At 43.5% G+C, this 25,359-nt stretch overlaps 3 protein-coding genes and 1 long non-coding RNA gene across 4 annotated transcripts; 3 read left to right on the forward strand and 1 right to left on the reverse strand.

Moving 5' to 3' along the window:
- The first annotated feature begins 302 nt into the window (after positions 1–302).
- On the forward strand, positions 303–5,991 carry LOC100827578 (sodium/hydrogen exchanger 2). Its single transcript, XM_003568893.3, has 15 exons — positions 303–464; positions 803–1,024; positions 1,109–1,227; positions 1,873–1,970; positions 2,757–2,816; positions 2,947–2,993; positions 3,076–3,270; positions 3,444–3,490; positions 3,620–3,686; positions 3,846–3,946; positions 4,069–4,170; positions 4,561–4,699; positions 4,782–4,844; positions 4,983–5,066; positions 5,301–5,991. Exons 2-15 carry the CDS (start codon positions 851–853, stop codon positions 5,640–5,642), a joined length of 1,638 nt encoding a protein of 545 aa, XP_003568941.1. The 5' UTR covers positions 303–464; positions 803–850; the 3' UTR covers positions 5,643–5,991.
- A 3,041-nt stretch (positions 5,992–9,032) lies between these two features.
- On the forward strand, positions 9,033–16,653 carry LOC100835935 (coiled-coil domain-containing protein SCD2). The gene is made up of 17 exons (XM_014898220.2): positions 9,033–9,641; positions 9,856–10,028; positions 10,886–10,949; positions 11,020–11,061; positions 11,151–11,213; positions 11,911–11,960; positions 12,045–12,072; positions 12,150–12,227; positions 12,320–12,430; positions 12,505–12,565; positions 13,042–13,155; positions 13,760–13,848; positions 14,277–14,334; positions 15,328–15,369; positions 15,466–15,506; positions 15,885–16,011; positions 16,289–16,653. The coding sequence occupies exons 1-17, from the start codon at positions 9,222–9,224 to the stop codon at positions 16,408–16,410; spliced, it is 1,683 nt and encodes a 560-aa protein (XP_014753706.1). The 5' UTR covers positions 9,033–9,221; the 3' UTR covers positions 16,411–16,653.
- Positions 16,654–17,050: 397 nt separating this feature from the next.
- Positions 17,051–20,148, forward strand: LOC104582751. Its single transcript, XR_730736.3, has 2 exons — positions 17,051–17,734; positions 17,873–20,148. It is a non-coding gene; the product is annotated as an uncharacterized LOC104582751 (long non-coding RNA).
- A 2,793-nt stretch (positions 20,149–22,941) lies between these two features.
- Positions 22,942–24,690, reverse strand: LOC100828192. Its single transcript, XM_003568895.4, has 2 exons — positions 24,403–24,690; positions 22,942–23,231 (listed from the first exon to the last, which is right to left on the reverse strand). Exons 1-2 carry the CDS (start codon positions 24,624–24,626, stop codon positions 23,141–23,143), a joined length of 315 nt encoding a protein of 104 aa, XP_003568943.1. The 5' UTR covers positions 24,627–24,690; the 3' UTR covers positions 22,942–23,140.
- Positions 24,691–25,359: the final 669 nt, after the last annotated feature.

Below are 25,359 nucleotides of genomic sequence, written 5' to 3' on the forward strand. Positions count from 1 at the left end.
GTCGGCATCGCATCGCAAGCATCCACCGGGGTAGCAACGCAGGGGTGGAGTAGCTTACCACCAGTAGTGGGCCACCTGTCGGAGACCCAATCCCGTGCCACGTCGGCCTCATCATTCCTCCTCACCCACGCGCTCTCAACCCAGGCCTACGACACGCGGGTCCCACGGGACCGGTCCCACCGTCATTGAATGAGCCGCACCCCCGTAGTCTGGGACCACCGCGGCGGGTTCGGCCGTTGAGCGCGGCGCGGGACGGATTGTTTAATTCTCCCCCCCTTCCGATTTCTTTCGCTTTCTGCCTCATGGCCAGATGGGGACTCCAGCGCCTCGTCCGTCCCCCCCTCACGTCTCTCTCCAGAATTCGCATCCAGATTTCTCTCGTCCTCCTCCTCTTACCACATCAGATCCCCGCCACCAGGCAGCAGCAGCCTCGCTGAATCTGGAGCGGCGGCATCGTCGTCCAGGTCCGTGCGCGGAAAGTCTTGCTCTTTTCGCCCGTCTCCTTCGCTCGTGTTGTGTTAATCCTTATCGTGTTTTGCTCCGCGTGATTCTTGCTTTGTGACTTGTGTGAGCTGGGAAAGTTGTGTGTTGCTCGGAACTTCTGCTTCTCTGGTTGATTTCTTGAGCTGCTTTCTTGGGTGGTTGATAAGATCATTCGCTGCTCTGTTCCTCTGGTTTCGTGGCGATTGATTCAGCTGCTTGCTGCTTCTTGCTTGCTTCCAGTGAGCCAGCTTCCCGGGGAGAAGCGAAGCTAAGCTAGGATCTACTCAACTTTGGCAATTCTTGGCTGTTTTGGCTGCAGGGAGTTGGAAACTGGGGAAGACCAGGATCCACCGAGGCGGCGGCCGGCATGGGGCTCGATTTGGGAGCCCTTGCCCTCAGGTACACGGGGCTCTCGGTCTCGGACCATGACTCCATCGTCGCGATCAACATCTTCGTGGCGCTGCTCTGCGGCTGCATTGTCTTCGGCCACCTGCTGGAAGGGAACCGCTGGGTCAATGAATCCACCACCGCGCTTCTCATGGTGAGCTCCTCTGCGCGTCAAGTGTTTGTAGTTTTGCCTCGCGGAGGAGGACGTGTGGGCTGAGTTTTCTTCGGGACTTTGCAGGGGCTGCTCACTGGGTTCGTGATCCTGCTTGTCACCAATGGGGTCAATTCGCGCATTCTTGTCTTCAGCGAGGATATATTTTTCATCTACTTGCTGCCGCCCATCATATTTAATGCTGGGTGAGCTCATTAAGTACTTCAAGTGGCTGTCTTCCTTCATGCTAAAAAAGTAGTTGTCCCCCACCATGGGAGTGTGTGCTTACTGTCCTTTCTTTTTCTGCGCAAGAAAATACATTGATGTGTTATAGCTGCTTAAAGTTCTTTTATCTTTTGAACAACGTGCAGTGCAATGCAAGACAACTCGCTCTGAAAAATGAAAATATATGTTGGAATATGATTTTCTTCAAATGATGCAGGGAAATGTAGTGAATGTATCGGATCGGGTGAACAAAATTGAAGTTTTACCTACAGTGAAACCACTAATTTTCGCTTCACCATAAGTGCTTCTCTCAAAGTGCCCAAACAATTGTTCTTCCTTGTTTTTACGGTTTAAATTTCAGGGTTTCTATTAGGGAATGGAGGGTAGTGCTAAATGGGGGCAAGATATTCAGTCATTTTGTCTAGTTTTCTTTGACATCCTTACTTTCATTTCTTTTGTATCACTAAGACTCAGTATCTATGTATGTTTGCGAAGCTGCACAAATATCTTCAGTACTTGCTACAAAGTTTCACTCCAGAGTCAAAGTATTAGTCTGAAATTATGTTTCATAAGATTGAAGTTTTTAACTGAAGTGTATCATGGCGAATATGTCCACAATCTATCAGGTTTCAAGTAAAGAAAAAGCAATTCTTCCGCAACTTTATGACAATTATTTTGTTCGGTGCGGTTGGGACATTGATATCCTTTGTAATAATCACCCTCGGTAAGTTGCTAAATGATCAGTTAATTTTTGCATTTTCCTTTAGTTCCGCATTTGTACTTGTATTAATATTTAGTAATGAGAGACATTCACTCCTAAATGCAGTGCAAAATTAATGGTAGGGTTAGTGCACAAAGAAATAGATGATGTAGTACTTAGAGAAGTATGATAATCTCTATTAAACTAGATAACAAAAATCGGAGGTCAAAAGGTACAAAGGTACATCTGTTTTGGTTGATTCAGTGTCTCAGCTTGTGGTATCGATGTATCACATTCATCGCAAAGTACACACCATAATGGGGTTAAACTAAAAGCAGGGGGTATAGTCTTCCAGAATTTGGATCACAATTTTGAATGACAAATTCATAGATTTCCTGTATGCTAGCAGTCTGTATCTCCTGCGATTGGTTTGTCTTGAAAACTGCTGATAACATTTCAAGTCCTTGAGTGGTGGGTAGCATGACCACCATCAAAATATTAAAATGTAAACATTATTTGAAGTCCTTCCTCTCTAGGACAGGCTGATACAAGGAACTTTTGTAATATCAAACAGGTTAAAAATTTGAAAATGTGAACTAGTCTATCAAACTAAATATTCTGTGAGAAAATACTAAACCAAAGCTGATAATTCAATTGTTCATGAAAACTATTGAAGAGTCACATTTTTATGTTCATGAATCTATGGAGCTCATCTTCATACAGGACACAATGATGCGATCAAAACCTCGCTTTACTCAAACTTTATATCTTGCTCAGGTGCTAAACCTTTTTGTCTAATGCACATATCAGGTGCTATGGGATTGTTCAGCAAACTTGATGTTGGTCCACTCCAGCTTGGGGACTATCTTGGTTGGATATTTTAATACTTCATTCCTTGACCATTTTAAGTATTTCAAACTGTGAAGCAGCTGTTTGGACTTTGGATGCCATTAAATATGTTATCTTTCTTTTAGCTGATTTTTTTAATCCATGTGTCCAGCGATTGGGGCTATCTTCTCAGCGACAGATTCTGTTTGCACCTTACAGGTTTTGTGTTGAACAATTGTCATTGTTGTCTTATAAAACTTGAGATAGCAAATCATTTAATTTGCAAATTTTTTGCTTGCAGGTGCTTAACCAGGACGAAGCACCCCTACTTTATAGTCTGGTTTTTGGTGAAGGTGTAGTTAATGATGCTACATCTGTTGTGCTCTTCAATGCAATTCAAAACATTGATATTAATCATTTTGACGCCCTTGTTCTGCTACAATTCATCGGGAAATTCCTCTACCTGTTCTTCACCAGCACCATTCTTGGAGTAGCTGTAAGTAACCTTCGCAACTGTTGTGACACCACCACTAATAATGCTGCTTTAGGCTTTGCGCAACCTAGGTTCCCGAGAGCATGAAAGCAACATTCCTTTTGCTGAGAATTCTGCGGGATGATTCATTTGAGCATGCCTATTTTAACTGACTAATGGTACTCTCTTTTTGGCAGGCTGGGCTGCTTAGTGCCTACATTATTAAGAAACTTTGTTTTGCAAGGTCTGCACACAACTCTCTTATGTGATTTTGTTAGCTCATGGAATAATTTATTACAGTGTACATTTTACATTATGAATTACTTCATATATTTGAAAAATAATTATGGCATGCTTGTGGTGTTATGTGCAGACACTCAACTGACAGAGAAGTTGCTATCATGATACTCATGGCATACCTTTCGTATATGCTGTCAATGGTAGGTGCCTATGTATTTAAGAAATTTAAAATTAAGCAACTCTTGTAATTCAAATTTTAGGGGAGGAATCAATTGGTATATGATATTGATACTACATTAGATTAAACTTTTAATTATTTATTTACTTTGATTTGCTTCCATCCCTTTTTTGTATTTCAGCTGCTGGATTTGAGTGGCATTCTCACCGTGTTCTTCTGTGGAATAGTGATGTCACATTACACTTGGCATAATGTCACTGAAAGCTCTAGGGTTACTACCAAGTATGTATTGGGCTCCTAACCAACTTTGCTGGCAGCAATTCCTTATCCATTGCAAAAAAAAAAACTACTTTGCTTCCTTTAAAAAAAAACTACTTTGCTGACATTCTTTTATTCATTTGCAGGCATACTTTTGCAACTTTATCATTCATTGCTGAAATTTTTCTTTTTCTCTATGTCGGGATGGATGCATTGGACATCGAGAAATGGAAATTAGCTAGTAGCAGGTACAAGTTACAAGACGGTATAAACCAAATTACAAGACATACTAGTATTTTGCAGATTCACATGGTTTTACCAGTTATCTAGAGCTGTTATGTATAATCCAGCAATTAGCTTTGCATCCTTTGCTTCCATCTGGACTGATGGGTCTGGCAGTGCTGAATTAAAGCATGTTATCTTGCATTTGTCAGCAATGATAAGAAGTTCGTGACATTTTTTTAATTTGGAAATTTTGGCAAAGCAGCTCCTGGATGCTTCTATTTGTAGTTGTTTGGCAAGGTTGTGGGCATTGTTGAGTATGGGGCCACAACATCAGCTGTCTTGCATGTATTGCCTATCGTTTCCTAATACTTTTTTCTCCAACTAATTTAAGCTTCATTTCCTCTATGATGCAGTCCTAAGAAACCAATTGCTTTAAGCGCTGTTATAATGGGTTTGGTTATGGTTGGAAGAGCAGCATTCGTATTCCCTTTATCGTTCCTATCCAACCTAAGTAAAAAAGAGTCGCGTACAAAGATTTCCTTCAAGCAACAGGTTAGTATTAACTTCTTTTGTGCTTCTAGAATTTCCTGTCCATAAACCAGAGGGAGCTAACTCTGATGTTGGTTTCCTCTAGGTAATTATATGGTGGGCTGGTCTCATGAGAGGAGCAGTTTCAATTGCACTTGCTTATAACAAGGTAATGTTTGACAGTAACAGATATGAACTGAATAATTATCTCTAATGAAGTGATTTGAAACTGGTGCCACATGTTTTGATAAGCTATTCTTCAGTATATAGGGTTCTAACGTATACAGGCTCTTGCTAACCTTTGCAGTTTACAACATCTGGTCATACTGCAGTCCGAGTTAATGCTATCATGATCACAAGCACAGTCATTGTTGTTCTGTTCAGCACAATGGTGAGACTACTATACCTTCCCACCTTCAATATGAAATGGCCAGCATGGATTTTCTTAGTAATCTATTGATAAAATATACACTTTGGTTATGCTATGTTTTCTTCAGAAACAGTTTTTTTTTTTGGCTGGAATCTCCACAGATAGTCTCGATGATCGATATCATACTATTTGCTTCCCTCAAGAAAAGAAAATGACCTTCATTTTGCTAATGTATCTCGTTAATACTTGATTCAGGTTTTTGGTTTGCTGACTAAGCCTCTGATCAATCTCCTCATCCCACCGAGGCCTGGCATGGCAGCTGATATCTCAAGCCAGTCATTCCTAGACCCACTTCTTGGAAGCTTGTTGGGCTCCGACTTCGATGTTGGTCAGGTCCCCCCTCAAACCAACCTTCAGCTTCTTCTCACCATGCCGACCCGTTCCGTTCATCGTGTGTGGCGCAAATTCGATGATAGTTTCATGCGCCCGGTGTTTGGGGGACGAGGCTTCGTCCCATTCGTGCCTGGTTCACCGGTTGAGCGGAGCGTCCAAGGGCCTAGCCTGGGCACCGTGACGGAGGCAGAAGATCATAGTTGAGTTGATGCTCAGATGGTACAAGTATTTCCTGTAAATGTTCATATACCACTCAATTTTGTTCTTGGAATTTGTTGGTGTATTCTTGCTTTGGTTGCTGTTTCCTGTGCAGATAGTTTCTATAGAACTACTTAAGCCGGTGTAGTTTTCTGGGAGCCATTCCAGAATCCAGATGTACATGTCATCTGTAAATTTCATTGTTGTTCAGAAAGAATAATCAGATATTGGATGTTAGCAACTTAGCATCCATTTATTAAGTTGAGAGTTTCAGATGGAAAACTACAATGTACTTTTGGACTGAGCATTCTCACGAAGAATGCCACTTATAGTTGTCGGTGTACCATTTTGGAGATTTTCAAATGTTGATTTGGGGATTACAACAAAGTGTTTAAAATTTGCACCTGATAGGTCACCAAGTACCCACAAAACTGATGGATGGTGTGGAGTAAATTTCATGAAACCGGATGTGTGCTGGCAAAACTACACATGTGTCTTTACATCTTGCACCTGGCTGACCGATTGAAGCTGCACGGAGGTGTCACCTAGGCTTGTACAATGGTGGAAAAGACTTTCTTTTATGCGATTACACGTCATTTGAAGATGACAATAAAATGTGACGTATAATAGGCTATCTCTTATTGTCATATATTGCAACCAATGCTCGCGTGAAAATAACATTCTTTTAATACAAATAGATCATTTCTTAGCTAAGAGAAAAGACATATACATTTTTTTGTTCATATCTCTTACGAGTCAAGATCATCTAGCTAGTTCCACGAGATGCACGGGAGGTGTGTCCTAATAAAATGCGTCATTCATAACGCGCCTTTCATGTTTGAGATCACGTCATGGGGTTGTCTCTTCACTGGTTGCATAGAGTTTTCTTAAATCTCGGTCATATTTCACCTCCAAATTATTCAATGTAGACTCTACAGAACAAAGAGTTGCACTAATATTCCAGTTAAGTTGCACACGTTCAAATAGAGCGAATTTAGGCGGCCGAGATTCTAAAGAAGTATTACGATAAAGCCCTCCCCCGACAGCATTTTCCTATTCTAGTGTTTGATCAGCGCACCTTTTCCATATTTTAGTTGTACAAAATCTGCTACAATTAATATGAATGGGAGGGAATAGTAGATTGTAAATAAGCCGATAGTTAAGTCCTACTTTGGGGCGCCCAACTATGTTGATATTTAAAACCTGCCACGAGGAAATATAATAGAAATGGTCAACCAAACCGTAAAACGGAGAACAGCTAGTTGAAAAAGGTTCAATCATCAAAATCCACCCCTAATGCCAAACAGAACCTTAGAACCACTAACAAAATAGTAGAACTCAAATCTGATATGAAAAGGTTCAAAACTAAGTTTCTGGTACGACTCATATGACAAATGAAAATATACCGAGGTTGAAAATGAACCACATGTGTAATTTACTCAAATCCATGAACATTGTGGCATGATGTGCCATTCTAGATCGGATCTACCTCGACAGAAGACGGCTGCAAAGCTTTTCCTCACATCTTCTTGCCGCGGATGGTAGGCATTCCCAATTTGCTGCAGCGAAGAGCAAGCGACGATGGCCTTGGGGGCTTTCCCGGCCCGGCGTGGTTGCTTCCCATGCACTTATCTTGGGCTGCCACTCAGCCCTACCCGTCTTAAGGCGGCAGCTTTTCAGCCACTCATCGACAAGATTGGCTCCCGGCTAGCGGGATGGAAGGGACGGCTTTTTACGCGTGCTGGTCGTGTGGTTCTGGCTAGATCGGTCCTCACCGCCATGTCAACATACCACCTCACCGCCTTCTCCATCCCCCTTAGCATCCTCAAGCAGATAAACAAGCTCATTCAGCTCTTCATCTGGCAGCGCTCTGGCCCCCAAGGGCAGGCACACTCTCTCTCCCTCGTCAATTGGAGCACAGTGTGTCCCCCCAAGCACTTGGGCGGGCTTGGCATCCCGGATCTTGAGCGCTTTGGGAGGACGCTGCGTCAGCGGTGGCTCTGGTTCCCTTGGACTAAGCCAACCCTCCCCTTGCTCCGGGGCCGACGTGGATCTCTTCCGGGCCTCCACCACGTTCTGCCTCGGCGACGGCGCGAAGGCCCTCTTCTGGCATGACGCATGGCTGCCGGACAGGTCCATCGCCAAGCAACGATGGCCCTCCCTCTTCGACATTGCCACGAGGAAGAACCGCACGGTCCAGAAAGAGATCTCCTCGCAGAATTGGATTTGCTCCCTCCTGCGCATCTCCACACCACAACAACTTTCCGCCTTCGTGGAGTGCTGTGAATGCATCCGGGGTGTCACCCTTAATGATGAGCCGGACGCCATCACCTGGAGGTGGTCCTCTTCCGGGGTGTACTCTGCGGCCTCTGCCTATGATGCGCAGTTCTTGGGATCTCCCCCCCCCCCCTTTTCCCCCGTCAAGGTTTGGCGCACCCATGCGGAGCATAAGGTTAAGATCTTCGCCTGGACTCTGCTCCATGGCAAGATCCTGACGGCGGACAACCTTGCCATCCGAGGATGCCCTCACAACCCCATCTGCCAACTCTGTCTGCCACCTCACCCGGAGTCCATCGTCCACTTATGCCAACACTGCCCTTACACAAAGGTGGCCTGGAACCTCAACCAGGATTGGAGCAATACTACCTCGCTTACCTCCATCACGACCTCATCCGCAGACGTCTACTGGGAGGAACATATCCGGGGCCACTCCAAACCCGACAAGCGGGTCATTAGTGGCAGAATCCTCTACACTTGGTGGGGTGTGTGGAAGGAGCGCAATAGGCGCGTCTTTAAGGGGGTTGGAATGCCTGCCCCCGCGCTTGCTTTCCTCATCCGGGAGGATATCCGCTCTCGCATTCAAGCGTGCTCCAGCGACCCGGGAGATTAGTCCCCTCTTGGCTTTTTTCCTTTTTCTTTTTTTTTCCGTTTTCCTCCCGGGATCCACCTTGGATCTCTTTCTACAGTTCTACTCTTTCTAATCGAATGACGGGGATCGACCGTCTTTTCCTAAAAAAAAAACTCTCACTTTTGCCTTTTACTCAGCGCCTGAGGTGCATCGGGTGATGTCTTTGTATAGAATCAATAAATCTTTTTTTTTCTATCCATCGTTGCATCAATATGCTATACTTTATGCTTTGAAAAATCTATACTTCTTCTAAGAAAAAAAACTCTTTCACCTAAAAAAGTTAAATAAAATAAAAACCTAACAAAAAGAAGGCCTTGGACTCACGCCGCGCTTTCACGCGGCACACCAGAGCACAAAAGATCCCATGAGAAGGATTCAGTCAATTTATTTCATCTGACTTTGAATGGCTGACATGTAGGTCTCACGACATGTTGGCTCAGGTGTCAGCCGAACAAAATCGTGAAGTTACTTCTTCTTGACTTTGGGTGGCTGAATCCGCTGGAGACCGTTACGGTCGGAAGCCAAAACGCTCGCCCCCGCCTTCGGAGTTGGAACAACGGACGAACAAACGAACCACGACCAATTCCCATCTCCATTTCCACAATCAAATCACAGCCACCCCGGAGAAATCGCGAGATCTCTTTCTCTCTCTCTCTCTCCCTCTCCGATCCGGCCCGATGGATCGCATGTCGTCGCGGCCGGCGAGCCCCGGCGGGTACGGGCGGCGGGGCGTGTACGCGCAGCAGCAGCAGAACCATGGCGCCAGCAGCGCGCAGACGTCCCCCGGCGGGTCCCCGACGGCGTCCCCGGTGCACACCCGCCACTCGCGCTCGGGGTCGCTCGGCGGGGCCGGGTCCTCCTCCACCGTCGGCCGCCGGGGGGCGGGTGCGGCGGCGGCCGGGGCCTCCGCGCGGAACAGCGCCGCGCGCGCCGCCGCGCAGCGCCTCGCGCGGGTCATGGGCGGCGGCGTTGGCGGCGGTGGCGGCGGAGGGGACGCCGGGAGCGGCAGCGACGACGACGAGTACGAGCTCTCCGGCCCGCCCATCGAGCTCTCCATCACCCCGCGACGCCCCGCCAACCGCTCCCCTTCCCCCTCGGTAACTGCGCGATCCAGCTTTTTCACATAGCATCTAAATTAATCCCATCTCCCTAATTCATATGATCAATGTAATTAAAGCCCTGCTGATGTGATGTGTGTGATTTCCCGTCACGCGTTCATGTGCCCCTGATGCTATCTGGATGAATTGCGATTTGTTACTTTATGATGCGTTTGGTGTAATAAGTGGTTGCATGTAAATGTGTGCATTTTAGATAGGTCGTTACCTTGCGGATCAGGCACCGGTGGTGAGCCGGCCACTGTCGTTGACAAACCGGTACGTGCCCGGGAAGTCGGTTCCGATGATACCGTCCATCAAGCAATCGGGCCGACCAGCGACGAGTGGGGCTGGGTCGGAATCTCCTGTCCCAAACCGAATGGAGCAAAGGTCAGTGTTGTCACGATTTTTAGTTTCAGGAGTTGCACATGACAGGTTTCATATGTAACAAATTAACATCTGTGGATAGTATTGCTTATAATGTTAACATTAGTATATGGATTTTATAACCTGCACACTGCATACAAGTTGTGTTAATTCAAATGTGATTAATTAGTTATCTCATTAGTCACGCTTATTACTTTTGTTTGAGGCTACAGTTATGTGTCATACTATTTAGCATATCCTAGTTTACTTGACAAAGAATCCGTGCTATATGTTCATTTAGTAATTTAACTGTGGATGGGAATTTTGACATCTGTACATATTTATTTTTATCAATACTTTGGGACTGGAATTGACAATTCACAATATCTTAACACATATTACCTATTGGAAATTTTCAGAAACGCCACCTCCTAGTGTGTGTAGACTTAAACATATACATTGCTTAATATCTGATATGGAGATGGTCGATCCAAGTTCACAGACATGGTATGCTTTGGACTAAATTCGATGGCACACGGCTAGAATAGAATCAGAATGGAGTGAATTATTCTGTACCTGGAGTTCTGTAACAAAATTTCTTTAGACTTCAGAAATAGCAGCTAGGAGAGTTTTGTGATATGCACACAACACAGAAGCAATTCTATAAAATGATTGACTAAACTGCACTCAACCTGCACAAAAAAGAAGAATTTTACACAAAATGCATGCAAGATTTAAATCCAGGGTTAGTGTACAGTTACATAACAAGATGTTCTTTATACTTCTGTGACATCCCTTTCAGAGGTCCCTTTAACAGCGATTACCTACCTCATTAAGTACTTATTGTCTTTAGGTAATTAATATAGCTACTTTATCCTTAGGAGATCAGTTGATCTTGGAAGCTCGATGAGAGGACGTCGCTCCTCTTCTTCTCTTCAAGATGAGGTAATTCCTGTCATGTTGGAAGCATGTAAGAAATGTTATTCCTATCATGTGATTTATGCCTTTCTTGCAGCTTAACACACTTCAAGCTGAAAATGATAGCATGTACGAAAAAGTGAGATAAAATCACGTTCGGTATTTTACTTCTACTTCTACATGTTGGAAGCACTCAACATCCTTGTTATCTGACATGCATCTTCTCAGCTTCGTCTCGAAGATGACAGGAGTGAGGAAGCTGATGTCAAGTCTGTGCACATGGAGAGACAGGTTCAGTTCTGTGAGAAAAATTGCAGAATTTAAGTATTGCCTTCTGATACTACTTGGTTTAATCCTACCATACTTTACTTTTGTTTGTACCTTGGAGGCTGGTGCTACGCCTGCATGATCATTTGGATATATGCAAGAATTGTTTCTAGGCTCCCTCTTAATATGCTCTTCTGTTACTAAATGTAGTTTAATGTTCTTTAGATGGAATTTTCTGTATTCCTCTTGTCGGTGTCAAGTAAGCACTAGGATTATGTTCAACACCTCTGTGTCACATCTGGGTTTATCTTTTACATAACAACAACAACTCAGGAAAAGGATAAGGCATAACTATGCCATTTGTCCCTTTAACTCAATTATGCTCCGAATAAGTACTTCCTCTTTTTTCTTTCAAAATGAGCGAATCTATACAATGAATGTGTCTAGATACATACATATCTAGACAAAATTGCGACACTTAGTTTGGGACGGAGGAAGTAAGTTGTATGACTCAGATGCTTCAAATGTAGAGGAGGGATTTTGGTTGCTATTGGGCAGGCCGCCTACTGGCCATAGCTGAACAAGTTATTGAGCCACTAAAGACGTATACACAACTTATTAGCTTAATCTCTTAATTCTGGAAACCCTATGCATCACAGTGTTGGCTATCATGTGTTATATCCATCTTCTGTGCTGATCGATTTTGCTATTCATATTTCAGGCTTCTGTTATTAGTGACTCCATAGAACCAGAGGTCAGTTTGGCTAGCAGGTATGTGGAGTTACTCAAATGCACCATTCCAATTTATCTATAAGCTGTTCATATTTTAAAACACGTTCTCATCTTGACTCTCAGAAAGGCTGCAGCACTAGAACAGAGAAAGGTATGTTTCTATCCTCAGCTTCTCCAGCTTGAAATTTTGAGGAAACGCTAAAAAAGTGAGAGTAAATTTTCTCGTAGGCTTCACTGAGGATTGCTTCAAGAAGGGGTAATAGCGCAAGCTACGATGAGATTACGGCCCTCCGAGCAGAAGCAAAGGTGGATCTGTTCATCAAATTTGGTTCCTTATTACCGAATGATTTCTTACGTTTGTTCGGCAGGTCTCAACTTTAACTTACACTGCTGGGTAGGTTTCTAGTGATATGGTCACATCTGTATCTCGGCGTGTAAGAGGTGCTGGATCAGAACTGAGATCTCTTCAGGCAACAGCCAATAGAATGATCCTGTCACAAGAAGAAATGGTGCGTAGGGCTTGCTAGCCTATTCATATTTTGGCACTTTGTTCTTGGATATTTTCATGAAAATCCTTTATCAGGAGGAGGTGGTGCTAAAGAGATGTTGGCTTGCTCGCTACTGGAAACTATGTGTTAGACTTGGTACTGAGATTATCTTCACACTGATAGTACCCATTTACAAAGATGTATTTCCTCTTCTGTACATTCTAATTAATGTCATGAATTTCTTTAGTTGTTAACTTGTTATATTGCAGCACAAAGGTTAACATGGAAGGAAGTAAATTTGTGAAATCCTTTAACACCAACTGACCACCATTTTTTAATTGCTGCATTATTGTCCTTGCCTGTTCTGTCCTTAAATATTCACAAGCTAATTGCCACGCACACTTCACATAGTCCTGTTTCAAAGAAATGGTTTGCTAAGTTAATCATGTAGTGATTCGTTCAATTCCTATCTGGACTGTCACATTTCATTACAAATGAATATGAGGAAAGTGAACAGTTTCAAATTTTATATACTTAATGAGAAAAATCGACCAGTCCATAATCAGCAGTCAATTGTTTTAAAAGTATGAACTGTTAAAATTGGTTGGCTAATGCTTAGGTGTTTATCTTAGGAATACATTCTGATATTGCTGAAGAAAAACTGGCACACTGGACCTCAGTTGCACCACTTGCACTTGAAGTTGTCCTTTCAATTGGGCAAAAAGCTAGAGATGGAGCATTATCAGGTCAGATTCCCTTTTGAAATTTATCTTTTGGTTTCTTTATTATGATTAGTTGAAGCTGTTGATATGTTTACATTACTCTGCAAGTACTTGATTATATATGTTATGTCCTGAATACAAGTGAGCGCCAGATTCCCACAGGCTATACAAGATGTTGCTTATGTCCTGAAACACTGGAAGTGAGTGCCACAACCCCACGGGTCATGACACCATATAACCTACAAATTGAAAATCCTTTTAGGATTCAGTTGTAAAAATAAAAATGAAGCTGGAAGTGAATATATCTTCAGAATGTGTTTGAGTTTCTCAAAGTTGGATGTTCATTCTTTGGTACTTATTTCTTGCTGCAAAATATGTGGGTTTTCACTTTGCATTTTGTACCCTGCAACTAAAAGATTACTTCAATGCACTTTTTTTCTCTTATTGAAAGAAGTTACTTACATTTCGTACTTAAGTACTAAAGATCTCATCTGGAGGGTTAATATATTTTTCTTATTTTGAAGTGATGTGAAGGATGTAGCATCAATTTGTAAGTGTACCCAAGGTATTATAAAATCTTGATTTTAATCATATCCCTTCTTTTCTTGTCTTGTTCATGTGATAGCAGATAATGATGTAAACGATACGGCTGGAGACGGAAATATTGAAAGCATGCTTTTAGTTGAGAAAGGACTGCGTGAACTAGCTTCCCTCAAGGTTTTTTTATATACTTTTTTAGCTTGATTGTGGTCAGTCTATGTGTTTCTTTCAGAGGCATGTCCAAATGATCAATTTGATGACATCCATAGTGCACAATAAACAAAATTACGTTCCATTGTGTATAAAGTGGTGTAGCAATTCCTAGTGTTAATTCTCATCTTGATCTAGAACATTCTTATGAATATTTCTATTTTTATTCTCAATCAGATTCAGTGTTACAAAATGTTGGTTCTACTTGGCGAAAATAGAAAGTGGATTGTCCAGCTTTAGAGTTCTTCTATACTAGTTTGTGTCATTGTGGAGTATTAGATGCAATATGTGTCACTAAATTTGCTTTCCACATATATATTCTCATAAAGCAGAAAAATAATGTTTATGTCTCTAGTTTTAATTGCAGTATGAATAATCTAATATTCCCTTTGAAGGTAGAAGATGCAATCATGCTTGCTTTAGCAGAACATCGACGTATCAAACCTCTCTCAGGTGGCTTCTCCAAAATGTACTCATTTCTTATACTTTTATATTTAACATTCTATTGTATGATATGTCTCTGGACTTCTGATGGATAACAGCAAATTTTCTCTGTCTACTAAGCTTAACTCATAAAATTTCCAGAAAGAAATAAACTCCGGTATTTATTTCTCAGCAATTAGTACATAGGGAATTGATCTCAGACTCGATGTGGTGGTGTAAACAGTGTGATGTGGGACACATACATCTATCGGGCATTCGAGAGCCAATTTTGTCAGATTCCTAATGTGGTACAACAAGCTGACAGTGCATATAAGACCATGGGAAAAAGCGTCATTGCACGAAAAGAACTACTCCCTCCGCTCCATATTACTTGTCGAAATATTACATGTATCTAGACGCTTTTTAAACATAGATACATCCATATTTGGGCAAATTTGAGACAAGTAATATGGATCGGAGGGAGTAGTTTAATATTTATATTGTATATTTTTTGCAATTACAAGAAAGATGCAAACGGACACACCTCCACCACACATGCACACACCCACACAATGGAAATCCTAATCACACGCTAGAATGATGGAAGATCAGGGATAAATCTGTGAATCTCACTAAATCCATATTGACTGCACTAGGCCGTGTAATTGGGTAACTGTAAGCACCAGGATTTGAACCCTGGTGGGTGGAGTCATGGTCCCACAAATCCACACCACACCAAGAGGTGGTTCTTACTTAATACTATTGATTCATAGGAAAATCACTGAAGGATAAAATATTAGGAAAAACTAAACTTTAGGGTAGATGTTTAGTGCAATGGTTTGAGTGTATTTCTTGAAGAACCACAGGAAGTTTGCCACTTTGTTTTATGTGATTAGGGCTGCTTCGTAGAATCACCCTGCCAACTCACCTGTCCACCTGAAGAAGAAATTGCTATGTCGACTTGATGGCACTGGAAGAATGCTTTTAACCCTTTTTTTATGATGACTGAGATTCCTATTGCAGGCGCAGCTGCTGCTGAAGGCCACAGCTCTTCAGAGTCACTTGGTTAGTTCTTCACACTGATTGCTTGGCATATGTGACCAACGAAAAACACTATCGATTCCCTTTCCTAATTATGTGCTGGGCATGTTCTTGTTCTAGAATTAAGTGAGGAAGAGCGAGAAGACGTACGCTTCAAGCAGGTAATATGATCTATCATCCATTTAATTCGTTCTGTCAGCCCATTTTTCAGCGTATAAATTGTCATTTCTATTTGTTGGTGTTCCCTACTTCTTTACAGATGGTTAAATTTTGGCATTATTAGACATACATCTTTGACCACCATCTACTAACTCTAGGGAGCTGTAGCTTCCAGTTCAGAAATGAACTCTGCAGACATGTCTTCCATTATTTGTCGAAGTAAAAACATAATCAACTAAGTTAACCAAAGGAAAATGTGAAGTAAATATTGTACGAGAACTCGTACCTTCTGTTCCCGTGTCTCTGATATGTGTCTAACCGTTCCCACTGTTGTGATTTCCAATAGAAGTTATGTCAAAGAACTAACGTTTACATGACAGGCATGGTTGACCTACTTCTGGAGGCGGGCGAAAAATCATGATATAGAGGAAGATATAGCTGAAGAGCGACTACAGTTTTGGATAGAACAAGGCAATCACCCAATTACTACAAGCGATGTCGTAGAAGGTATCTCCCTCCCATAACAATAAAGATCCTGTTCTTGTTCAACAATCCCTATTAAAAACACATACAGCAATCATCTTTTGCACAATTGAACCACACAATTCTTTTGTTTTGTCCAAAATAATGACTTTAACCATGGTGAGAAGTAGCATCACCTTGCAATATTTTGCTATAACTTTATCCAATGCTTTGATTACCAATATTTGTGTTAAATATGTTGTTGAAATCATAATCAGTTTCTCTCTTTTTGCTTTTTGTTTGCTTGAAATCATAATCAAAGTTGATAGAGGTCTTCACGAGCTGAAGAAGCTGGGAGTTGAGTCCCAGCTGTGGGAAGCGACGAGGAGAAGTCTCGACGACTGTTCCAGTAATCATGGGAGTCCATTTGGATCTGAAGTTTAGCCGACACATAAACGGAACGAGGCCTAGCGCCAATTTTGCGCTGTCACAGGCCCTAGAGCCTCTTCCATTAATCTTTTTTTTTGGCAGTTTATGGTTCTTGCACAAGTTCATGTAAATTTATCGATTCTCTCGTCTAGGCCTTTTCTTTCTTTTCAGCAACGCCTGATTTATTATGTCAAAGCAAAAGGGATTATTAACTTTAGAGCAACATCAAGGTTCAACATACTGTGCTGTTCGTGCTGAGTATTCTGCGGCAAGCTGAAACAAGATATACATGCCACTCAGTGTGTCGATTACACTTGCACCCAGATCCACCTTGTCATCGACACGGTGAAGGATTTAAAAAATTCGAAATTCCAGTGGCATGTAATTGATGTATCTTTTTTCTTTATGACGGATCCTGGCGGATGCATTATCAGTTAATAGAAGGGCCAAGCGGCGGCCAGACAATGCAACACCTAAACGGCTGCTAGGCGTAAGAATACATACTAAGAAGTTTTAAAAAAATCCTAATTGCTTAAAAGTGCTTATGCACTATCCCAACAAACGGGAGCTCATGCTTCGGAACCACCCGATTTCTCCTGGGCCAGCCGCACCGCCCGATCCTTTTAGGACAGCCTCCGCTTCTCATCCAGTCATGGACTATGGTCCCTACATGTCAGGACATTTTTGCCTACTGACTCCGTTTCTCTTCTGTCCCCATTTCTCTCCCAAAAACAAATCTCGTCAGATTGTGGTCGTCGGGGAGGTTGGGTGCGACGGGGGCGGCCACCGGCGAGTTGATACGGGGCGGCGGCTTCCCGCCCGCCGGCACCAGTTGCCTGGAACGCGCTGATGGGGGCAGCCCTGCCGCGGGCTCGCAGATCAAGGCAGGGGCGGCTGCCGTGCAGCCGCAGACTGGTCGGGGTCGGGGAAGCGGTCGGAGACGGAGAAGCCATGCGCGCGGGTGATGGGGGCGTCGGCGAAGAACCAGAAGAACACGGCAAGCGGCGGGAGCTCCACAGGGGAGTTGAACGGGGCTGCGAGTATTTTTGGCAGTGTGGCTGACGGAGTTCCAGGGGCGGGAGGGGGGCGGGGGAAGATGGAGCTTGGCCGACGCGGTGGGGGAGGTCGACGAGGTGCTCGAGATCACCGTCGATTTCTCGCCGCAGCGTCGACAGCGAATGGCGAGCGCTATAGGGGGTTTGCAGTCGGTCGGCGTTGGGATTTGGGAGGGCCTCTGCCTGTCGCACGACGCGTTTCTGTGGGTTGAGCAAACAGGGTTCTGCAGCTGATACGAGATCGGAGGGCGCAACGAGCACACCGATTTTCTCCCAATTTCACGGTTAGTCCTCTCTCCAACCCAGTGTCTACGCATGCGTTATTGATTTGCATCTCGTTGGGTTACTGATGTCGTCGATTTGTACCTCCTGCATTGCTTGTTTTGGCTGTCCATGTTGCTTGCCCTTATGTTTTGTTGCAGAAGTAGTAGTGTTGCATGACGCCGATTGAAATTAGTGTCGCAGAGGCTCCCAATGAGATAACCGGTGTGGAGCCTACCTTAGAGAAGACGGTGAGGCTCCCAAGGTTTTTATCTAGACGAAGTTGCTTTGACCAAACAATGCTACATTATCAATACATTGAAAATTGCTGTACAAAATAGAGAAGTCGCTTTTTAAAGTAGTTGCTATAGAGAATAGAAAAATTGCTATAGAGAATAGAGAATTTGCTTTTCCAAATTTGCCTTATCTTACTCTAGTTCGAATTCAAATACCTTTAAACTATCACCTAGTTGTAGCGATTTTTGTTGCGCGGTTCTAGGTTTCCAATTTCTATCGATTTTTGTCGAGCGGTTCTAGGTTTGCCCCGATTCGAGATCACTGCATTTCCGTCTATGTATCTAACCGAAAATGCTGATTGGGTCACGCTGCAGTTTTGGTCAAGTTCCCTCTAAGTTGTTCGAATCAATCTAGTGTCCATCTAGTAGTAAGGTCAGGCTAATTTGTTTTTTGTCGGCTGCTGGGTCATGAGTTGCTAGACTAAGTGTGTGATTAGTTACTTTTTGGTCGCTCAACTATTCTAGTAAAGGTTGCATCATATCCTAAATTTTGTACTACAAGTTGCCACTCTAGCCACCCTTTTTTCTAGATTTTCCTTTAAGATAGGTAAATTTTTTGACTAGAAATTGCATTACATAGTCAATTTTATTAAGCAACTTCTTTCATCCTTGTGCATTCAGTTTTCCTTTTTTTTTATGGTTGTTGTGACAACTAGTTACTTCCCCGGGGCACTATGCCGGATAAAAGTTGCTTACTACCCAAATTTTTAACTGGTAGTTGCTGGACTAGCTACGCTTTTTTTTGCTTTTGTGTATAACTTGCTTTTCTCACCTGACATTGACCAGAAATTGCATTATGATCAAATATTTGAATAGTTGATAATTAGGTGAAGCAGTTTTTGCTTCAATGAGTATTGAATTTTTGCTTTTTTTTATGCTTCTGTAATAATAAGTTGCTTCTCTCGGGCGCTCACACTTTTTCAAATAAAAGTTGCTTACTATCAAGTTTTTGAACTAGTAGTTGTTGGACTAGTTATGCATTTCTGCTTTTGTGCTTTTCTCACTGTGACATTGAATAGAAATTGCATTATATTGCCAAATTTCTGACTAGTTGATAATTAGTTGAAAACAGTTTTTGCTAGAAGGGCATTTTTTTTCACAAACAATCAAGCTTCTGAGCATCCCAGATTATCTGGATCACTCCTCTCAAGTTGACCGACAGCATGCTAGTGCAGTGCCCACAACGGAGAGTCATGATGTTCAGCATGCTATTACTTGGAACGCTGACCTGGATATATTGATCACATATAAGGAGAACAATGTTAGGTTTCTTGAGTTAATTAGTACTGCAAAGAACATTGATAGTTGAATTATAAAAATTACTAGTTCAAGCCCAGATGACAGATCAATGATCAAATGCTAAATTCCATGGAATGATTTTCAAAAGAACGACATCAAAATAACAGATAATAAGGCAGAAACAGAAGAATAAAATAACAAGCTCTCTTTGAATGAAGCAACAAATGCTAAATTATAAAGAAACATTTTCAAAAGGCTGGTGCAGAGCTATCCAGACATATATACACACAGAACTTGCTAGACTAGCTACGCCTTTTTAGCTTGTTGCTTGTTTAAATTGCTCTCCCTTGACTAGACTTTACATGTCCTGCATCATTGAGTATTCATCGTAGACAAAACAGTGGCTGTACTAAGAAATGTAGCAGCATTATTCAGTTTTGGCAGCCTTATTGCAGACTTTTTTTTTTTGGCAGTAGGCATCCATGAATACAATTGAGGAGAAAGAAGCAGCTGGAGTACCCAAAGATGCTGAAAATGGGGATTTACTGCCTCATCGCAGGAGGCCAGTGCACCAATATATTCAACAACTTTCAATCGCAGAACATGAGGGAGGGACAACAAATAGGCCAAGTAAAGTACAAGCCTCATCGTAGGCGGGCATGTCGCTAGTTTTTGAAGTGGGGAGGTACAACATATATGTCAAGTATAGTACAAGCATCAGTTCTGATGGGGGCTTCCAGAACTTGATTGTTGCTTTTGGTTGTTTGTAGTTAACAGGTTTTGAGCAGCATCATATGCTTATTTTTTCTCCAGGTCATTTGATTTGCCTATATGTGTGCTCACACTCTTTTATTTATTATCAGCAATACAACTACTGGAAGCATGACTTCCTTTCTCACCCAGATTTCAGTTCTGGGGTTCAGGGAGGGAGGGGGCAGGGGGCTATGGATGCATGCAACATTTTTCAAATGCAAAAAGTTTGCTCGTGCATATGAACAACTCGATCTGTTCCGGAGTTCCCCCTTTTTTTGCCTAATGGGTTAGCTTACATTAGCTTTTTTTTTCCATGGGGATATGATATCTGGGATTTGCAGCAGTTTGGGAGGCAAAACTTACCAACTTTTATTAGGCTTTAGGTCAGCAAGTTTTCTAGCTTTTTTGTACAGGGAGGAAGAAAGTGTTGTAGTACCTTCAAAATCCCAGCGCTCCCATTTCTTTTCTTTTTTTCTTTTGCTTGGATCAAACTTCAAAGTTGCTACCAAGTAGGAATCCAGCCGCTGGAGAAGATGGGATCGGGGACGGGTAGATGAAGGTGGGGGATACGTTCTCTTATTTTGTTGGTCTTTTTTTGCTTCGGGGGTGCCAACTTTTTCACAGCCTGTTGTGGGCCTGACGCTGCAGCCAAAATCCTGGCGCGAGGAGGAAGGAGGCAACGCGGGATCTAGAGGGGGACTTGTGCTTTCCTTTCTTAAATTTGGGAGGACATGACTTGCCATATTTGGGTGTGCACCCTGGGCATCTTAAAAATGCACGAGCACTCCCTAGTCCTGTCCTAAAAAAATTGCCCAATTTTTGCGTAAACATGAAGAAATGAAAGATTAGAAGGGTTTTGTACTTTTGTTCTATGTAGTCCCACACAAAAACAGTCAAATAGGTAAGTACACATGCAGAAAATGTTAAGTGGTGGCATTCCGCAGTAGACTTTAGAACTGAGATATTCAGTACTTGGAGCTCTTTTTTTCGCCCAAAACATCCATAATGCATAAACCAACACATGAAGGATTATCTGGAAGGAGAGAAGTGCTAGAAAGGCGCCATGTTGTTTACATGATTGAGCAAGTTCAGACCCCCCCAAGGTCTTGTCTAGATCATCTCTTTTCACTCTTTTTTTCTCTTGTTAGTGATGTGGCCTGGTTGCTGTGCGTTTGGCACGCTTGTAAGCTCTTGATGTACATTCTACTTTCTTAATCAACGAATCGCAACGCCGTTACTTTTCGTTAAAAAAAAAATACATGAAGGGGAGCTGAAGCTCCTCAGGTTCCGTCTCACGGAACAGAGGAAAAACCATGCCTCAAAATCCACCAGTCATATATCCATTCAACCCCAGGCCCAGGGATCTCGTCTTCCTGCCCCTTGAGAACCCCCAGGCCACTTCTTTTACTCCTGTAATATGGCATCAGAACAAGCTGCGTCCGAGTAAAATTGTTCAAACTGCAATCTGAAGCTGGAAACAGGGAAGTAATGAATCTGTGATTTGGCATTGTTACCATGCCTGTTCGAATAGATCAGAGCGAAAGTATTTCTACCTTTTACAAGCTTTAGCTACGTACAGTACCATTTTCTAAAAAAAACAAGCTTTACGTACTGGCTTGGCTCGTCTCGCCAGACGTAGGTTTAAGCTTGGCTCGTTAAGCTAACCCCCACGAGTAGCTAGCTCCTTAATTTTCCAGCACACGCAGGAATTTCCATACTTATTAACTTAGTCACTTAGATCATGTGGCCGCAAGATCGTACGGCTCCCAAGGCCCCGTAAATCAAATCCGGACCGAAGGAATCCAGTCGGTCAGATTTTCACGGAAACATAACAAACCCCTGCAGGCCGGTGTGGAACTAATTCCGGGCTTCAACAGTTCAAAAAAAAAAATCCGGGCTTCAACAATCCGATTCCGTCTCCGACTCCGGCTCCAACAGAGGCAGCCTCGCCCTCGCCTCTCTACATAAGCTCAGCCCCGGCGTCCGCTCACAGTCACCAGATAATTAACGCGCCGCACCACCGCCTGACCCTCCTGCTCCTCAATCAATCTCGCCCGCGCGGTTAATTCGATCCAAGCAAAGCAAAGCAAAGCAAGCCGCAAGCGGATCACGCGCGCGATCATGGCGGCGGCGGCGGTGAAACGTCCTCCGCCGTGGAAGGCGGCGAAGGGGTCGTCGACGCCGGCGAGCGGCGGAGGCGCGGGGACCAAGAAGAAGGCGGTCCGGAAGAGGAAGTGGGTGCCGCTGCCGCCGCTGCTGGCGCCGGGGACGGCGGTGGAGGTGCTGCGGAACGGGGCCTGGGTGGGCGGCGGCACCGTCACCATCCGCAACGACCGGGCCTACATGGTCAGCCTCGATAGAGGCAGCATGACCGTCGTCCTGACCCGGGCCAGGGTCAGGCCCGCCGCCGCCGCCGTGGTGCCTGCCGCTGCCGGAGACGGGCAGTAATTAAGCACGGGATCGATCGGAGGGCTGGCAAGTAGTGATAGGGAAGCCGTAGCTTGCGGGGTTTCTTTGCTTCCAAGTTTAGCAGAGCTCTTGAATCTTGATTCTTTTCTTGCGTGATCAGGAAAGCCAAGATGTTGTGTCTTGGATTACTTCAGATTCAGGTTTCGCTATTTCAGCGATGTACTTGTACAGGGCAGTTGATTCCTTGCAACTGGGAATTTTCATACTTGGGTAGTATTTCCCGTTGTAACAATGCAGTGTAAATCTTTTTGGGATCAAGTGATGAAAATAACCAGAAATCTGCGAAATGGGAAATTTCGCAGTACCATCTGTCTTCACCGGCAGCAATAGCCAAGCAGATTCAGAATTTCAGAGCAGGGTTTTCTACCAGGTTTCATTTTGGTCGGCTGTCGCTGGGGAAACATAAAGTATCCCCATCTAATAAGATAGCACATGTTGACGCATATTGCATTTCAATGTTGACGCATATTGCATTTCAAGTAGCAGAAACACACAAACGAGTGTTTAGACGAGGAGAAACAAAACATTTTAGTAGTTCAGCAGAATATTTGCCAGAGTCAGTAACAAAACAAAGCATGATTGACCTAACATAGAATGTAACTGGTAGCAATGCATAATACATTTCAGCATTTCTTGCCAAATCAGTAGTAAAATGAAACAGAAGTGAGGCGACTATTTGCTTCTCTTGACCGCACGCCTTCCTTGTCCCTTCTTTGGCGGACCCTTCCCACGACGCTTGAGCATTTCAAGCTTGGAAAGACGCCTGCACAGAAACAGATGCAAAATTGTTAAGATGGACGCATCACATTGCACTCCTAAACACCAAAGCAACCCTCTAGAAGGAAATGCTTTGTCTATGACTGTTATGCATAATACCACAGTAATGGAGGTAACCGAGGGGGAGTTGAAAATGGTCAGAACATTGATCTGCTACTCTATAACTTAGTGATGCATTTCAGAACAGGATACACTATGATAACTAACTACGTTCTCGATCAGAACAAAAAATTTGCCCATGCTGTTGACTTCTAGTTACATGAAAAAACTATCCTGGCTAAGATTATATCAATCAATTTAGTTTAGGCACAATGCAACAACATCAGAAAGTTTCAGATGAAATTTGGTCTCAAGCTTGTTGTAGATGACCAATGAATTCATTCTAAAGGGAACAACAAAAGGTAAACAAACAACCAGTATGAAGCCAGAAAATGATGCTTGGCCTTTCAGTTGCAAGGCTGCAGTAGGCAAGGATTTGACAAAGCATATAGAGTATATTTGAAAATCATTACTTGTAACAGCAGAGAAATGATAGATTGAGAAGAACGAAAGTAGCATACGCATTGCTATCCAGGAATTAGCTAGCTACAGAAAGGTGCTTACTTGAATGCCAAACAGAAAAGACATGCCTGTAAAACAACCTATGCATATGGTAAGACTTGCATTTTCATGCGTACAATCAATACTCCAGTTACCTCTGCCTAACAGACCACAAGAACTGGCCTGACTGAAGCATTCGTGGCCAGCAAAATAAGAGATAATACTACGTGGTGAATTGGTGACTACTACAAATATTCACAAGTGCGTGCCAATCACCATTCCGATACAACCGCAAAATAGCATATGCATTGATAAAATCACCGCAACATTTCCCATGACGCTGAGGAAAATAAATCATTTGTGCTAAGCGTCACCACAAATTTCCTAGTACCAGGGATAACCGAGCTATTATGACGTCAGTAAACAAAACAAAACAAAAACATACAGAGCCACCACCTCATGATTTACCGAGGCGACGAGGCATATCGGCAAACACGTTACGGGCGTGAACGATACCTCCCTGAGGGATGGAAGCATAACGACGAACACACGGCGGGCGAGCGCGAGCCCAAGACGGCGCGGCCGCACTAGAGAGAGATAAGAAGCGGTGAGCTTACTCTTTCTCCTCGCGCGCCATGACGATGGGGTCGTCGCGCTTGATGTCGTAGGGGTACCACTGCGCGAGCTGCTCGCCGACGAGCTTCTTCCGCAGCAGCTTGGTCGCCGCGCGCTTCCCCGTCGGGTTCACGGCGTGCCCGAACACCGCGGCGCGCGCCTCCGCCGCCCCCGCCGTCACCGCCGCCGTCAGCAGCTGCCGCAGCCCGCCCGCCGCCGCGCTCATCTCCCCTTTGCTCCACTCGGTGGGGTGGATTCTCCCGATCTCGGTGAGCGGCCCAAGTTTAGGGTGTTGGACTCTTTTGCATTGCTTCTTAAATTGGCCTGGAGGACCAATGGGCCAAAATGGGCCGGATAAAAATGTTTGGTTTTAGATTTCACATGATGACATCTAAAGTAAATTCTTACGATATTTAAGATGGCGCCATTAAGATAAAGATATAACGCTACACATACCATACATGAACTTGGTAGCAATGAGCATTGCAGTACAAAAACTTGCAAAAGCTATATCTATCAACTTGCAACTTGGTAAGCGGGAACATTTTAGTCTAAACAACACCTCGAAGGCCAAACAGTATTTACATATAACTCCCTATCTCTTTTACAATCATCAAGTCTAGTCTTCCGACCCAAATGAACTTGGTAGAAAATGGCATGTACTCCGTAATACTTATCTTTAACTCTCTGTCTATTTTACAATCGCCAAGTACAGCCCTTGACCCAATCAGTCTAATACATAGCTGAAATTCCCCTCAAAATCCCCAATTCTATCAAATTCCTAGTCCCCCCTATGGCTCTTATTCTCCGACGACCCACACCCTTTGGAGACCTACATTTCTCGGTGACCCCATTTTTCGGCGACCCCATTCTCAGGATTACCTCCAATCGTTATGGATTCACTGCACACTGTTGGATCCACACGCCACCCCAAGTTTGAGCCTTTGGCCCTAATCAAT

The sequence above is a fragment of the Brachypodium distachyon genome, chromosome 2 (genome assembly GCF_000005505.3).
Source record: "Brachypodium distachyon strain Bd21 chromosome 2, Brachypodium_distachyon_v3.0, whole genome shotgun sequence".
Taxonomy (NCBI): Eukaryota; Viridiplantae; Streptophyta; class Magnoliopsida; order Poales; family Poaceae; genus Brachypodium; species Brachypodium distachyon.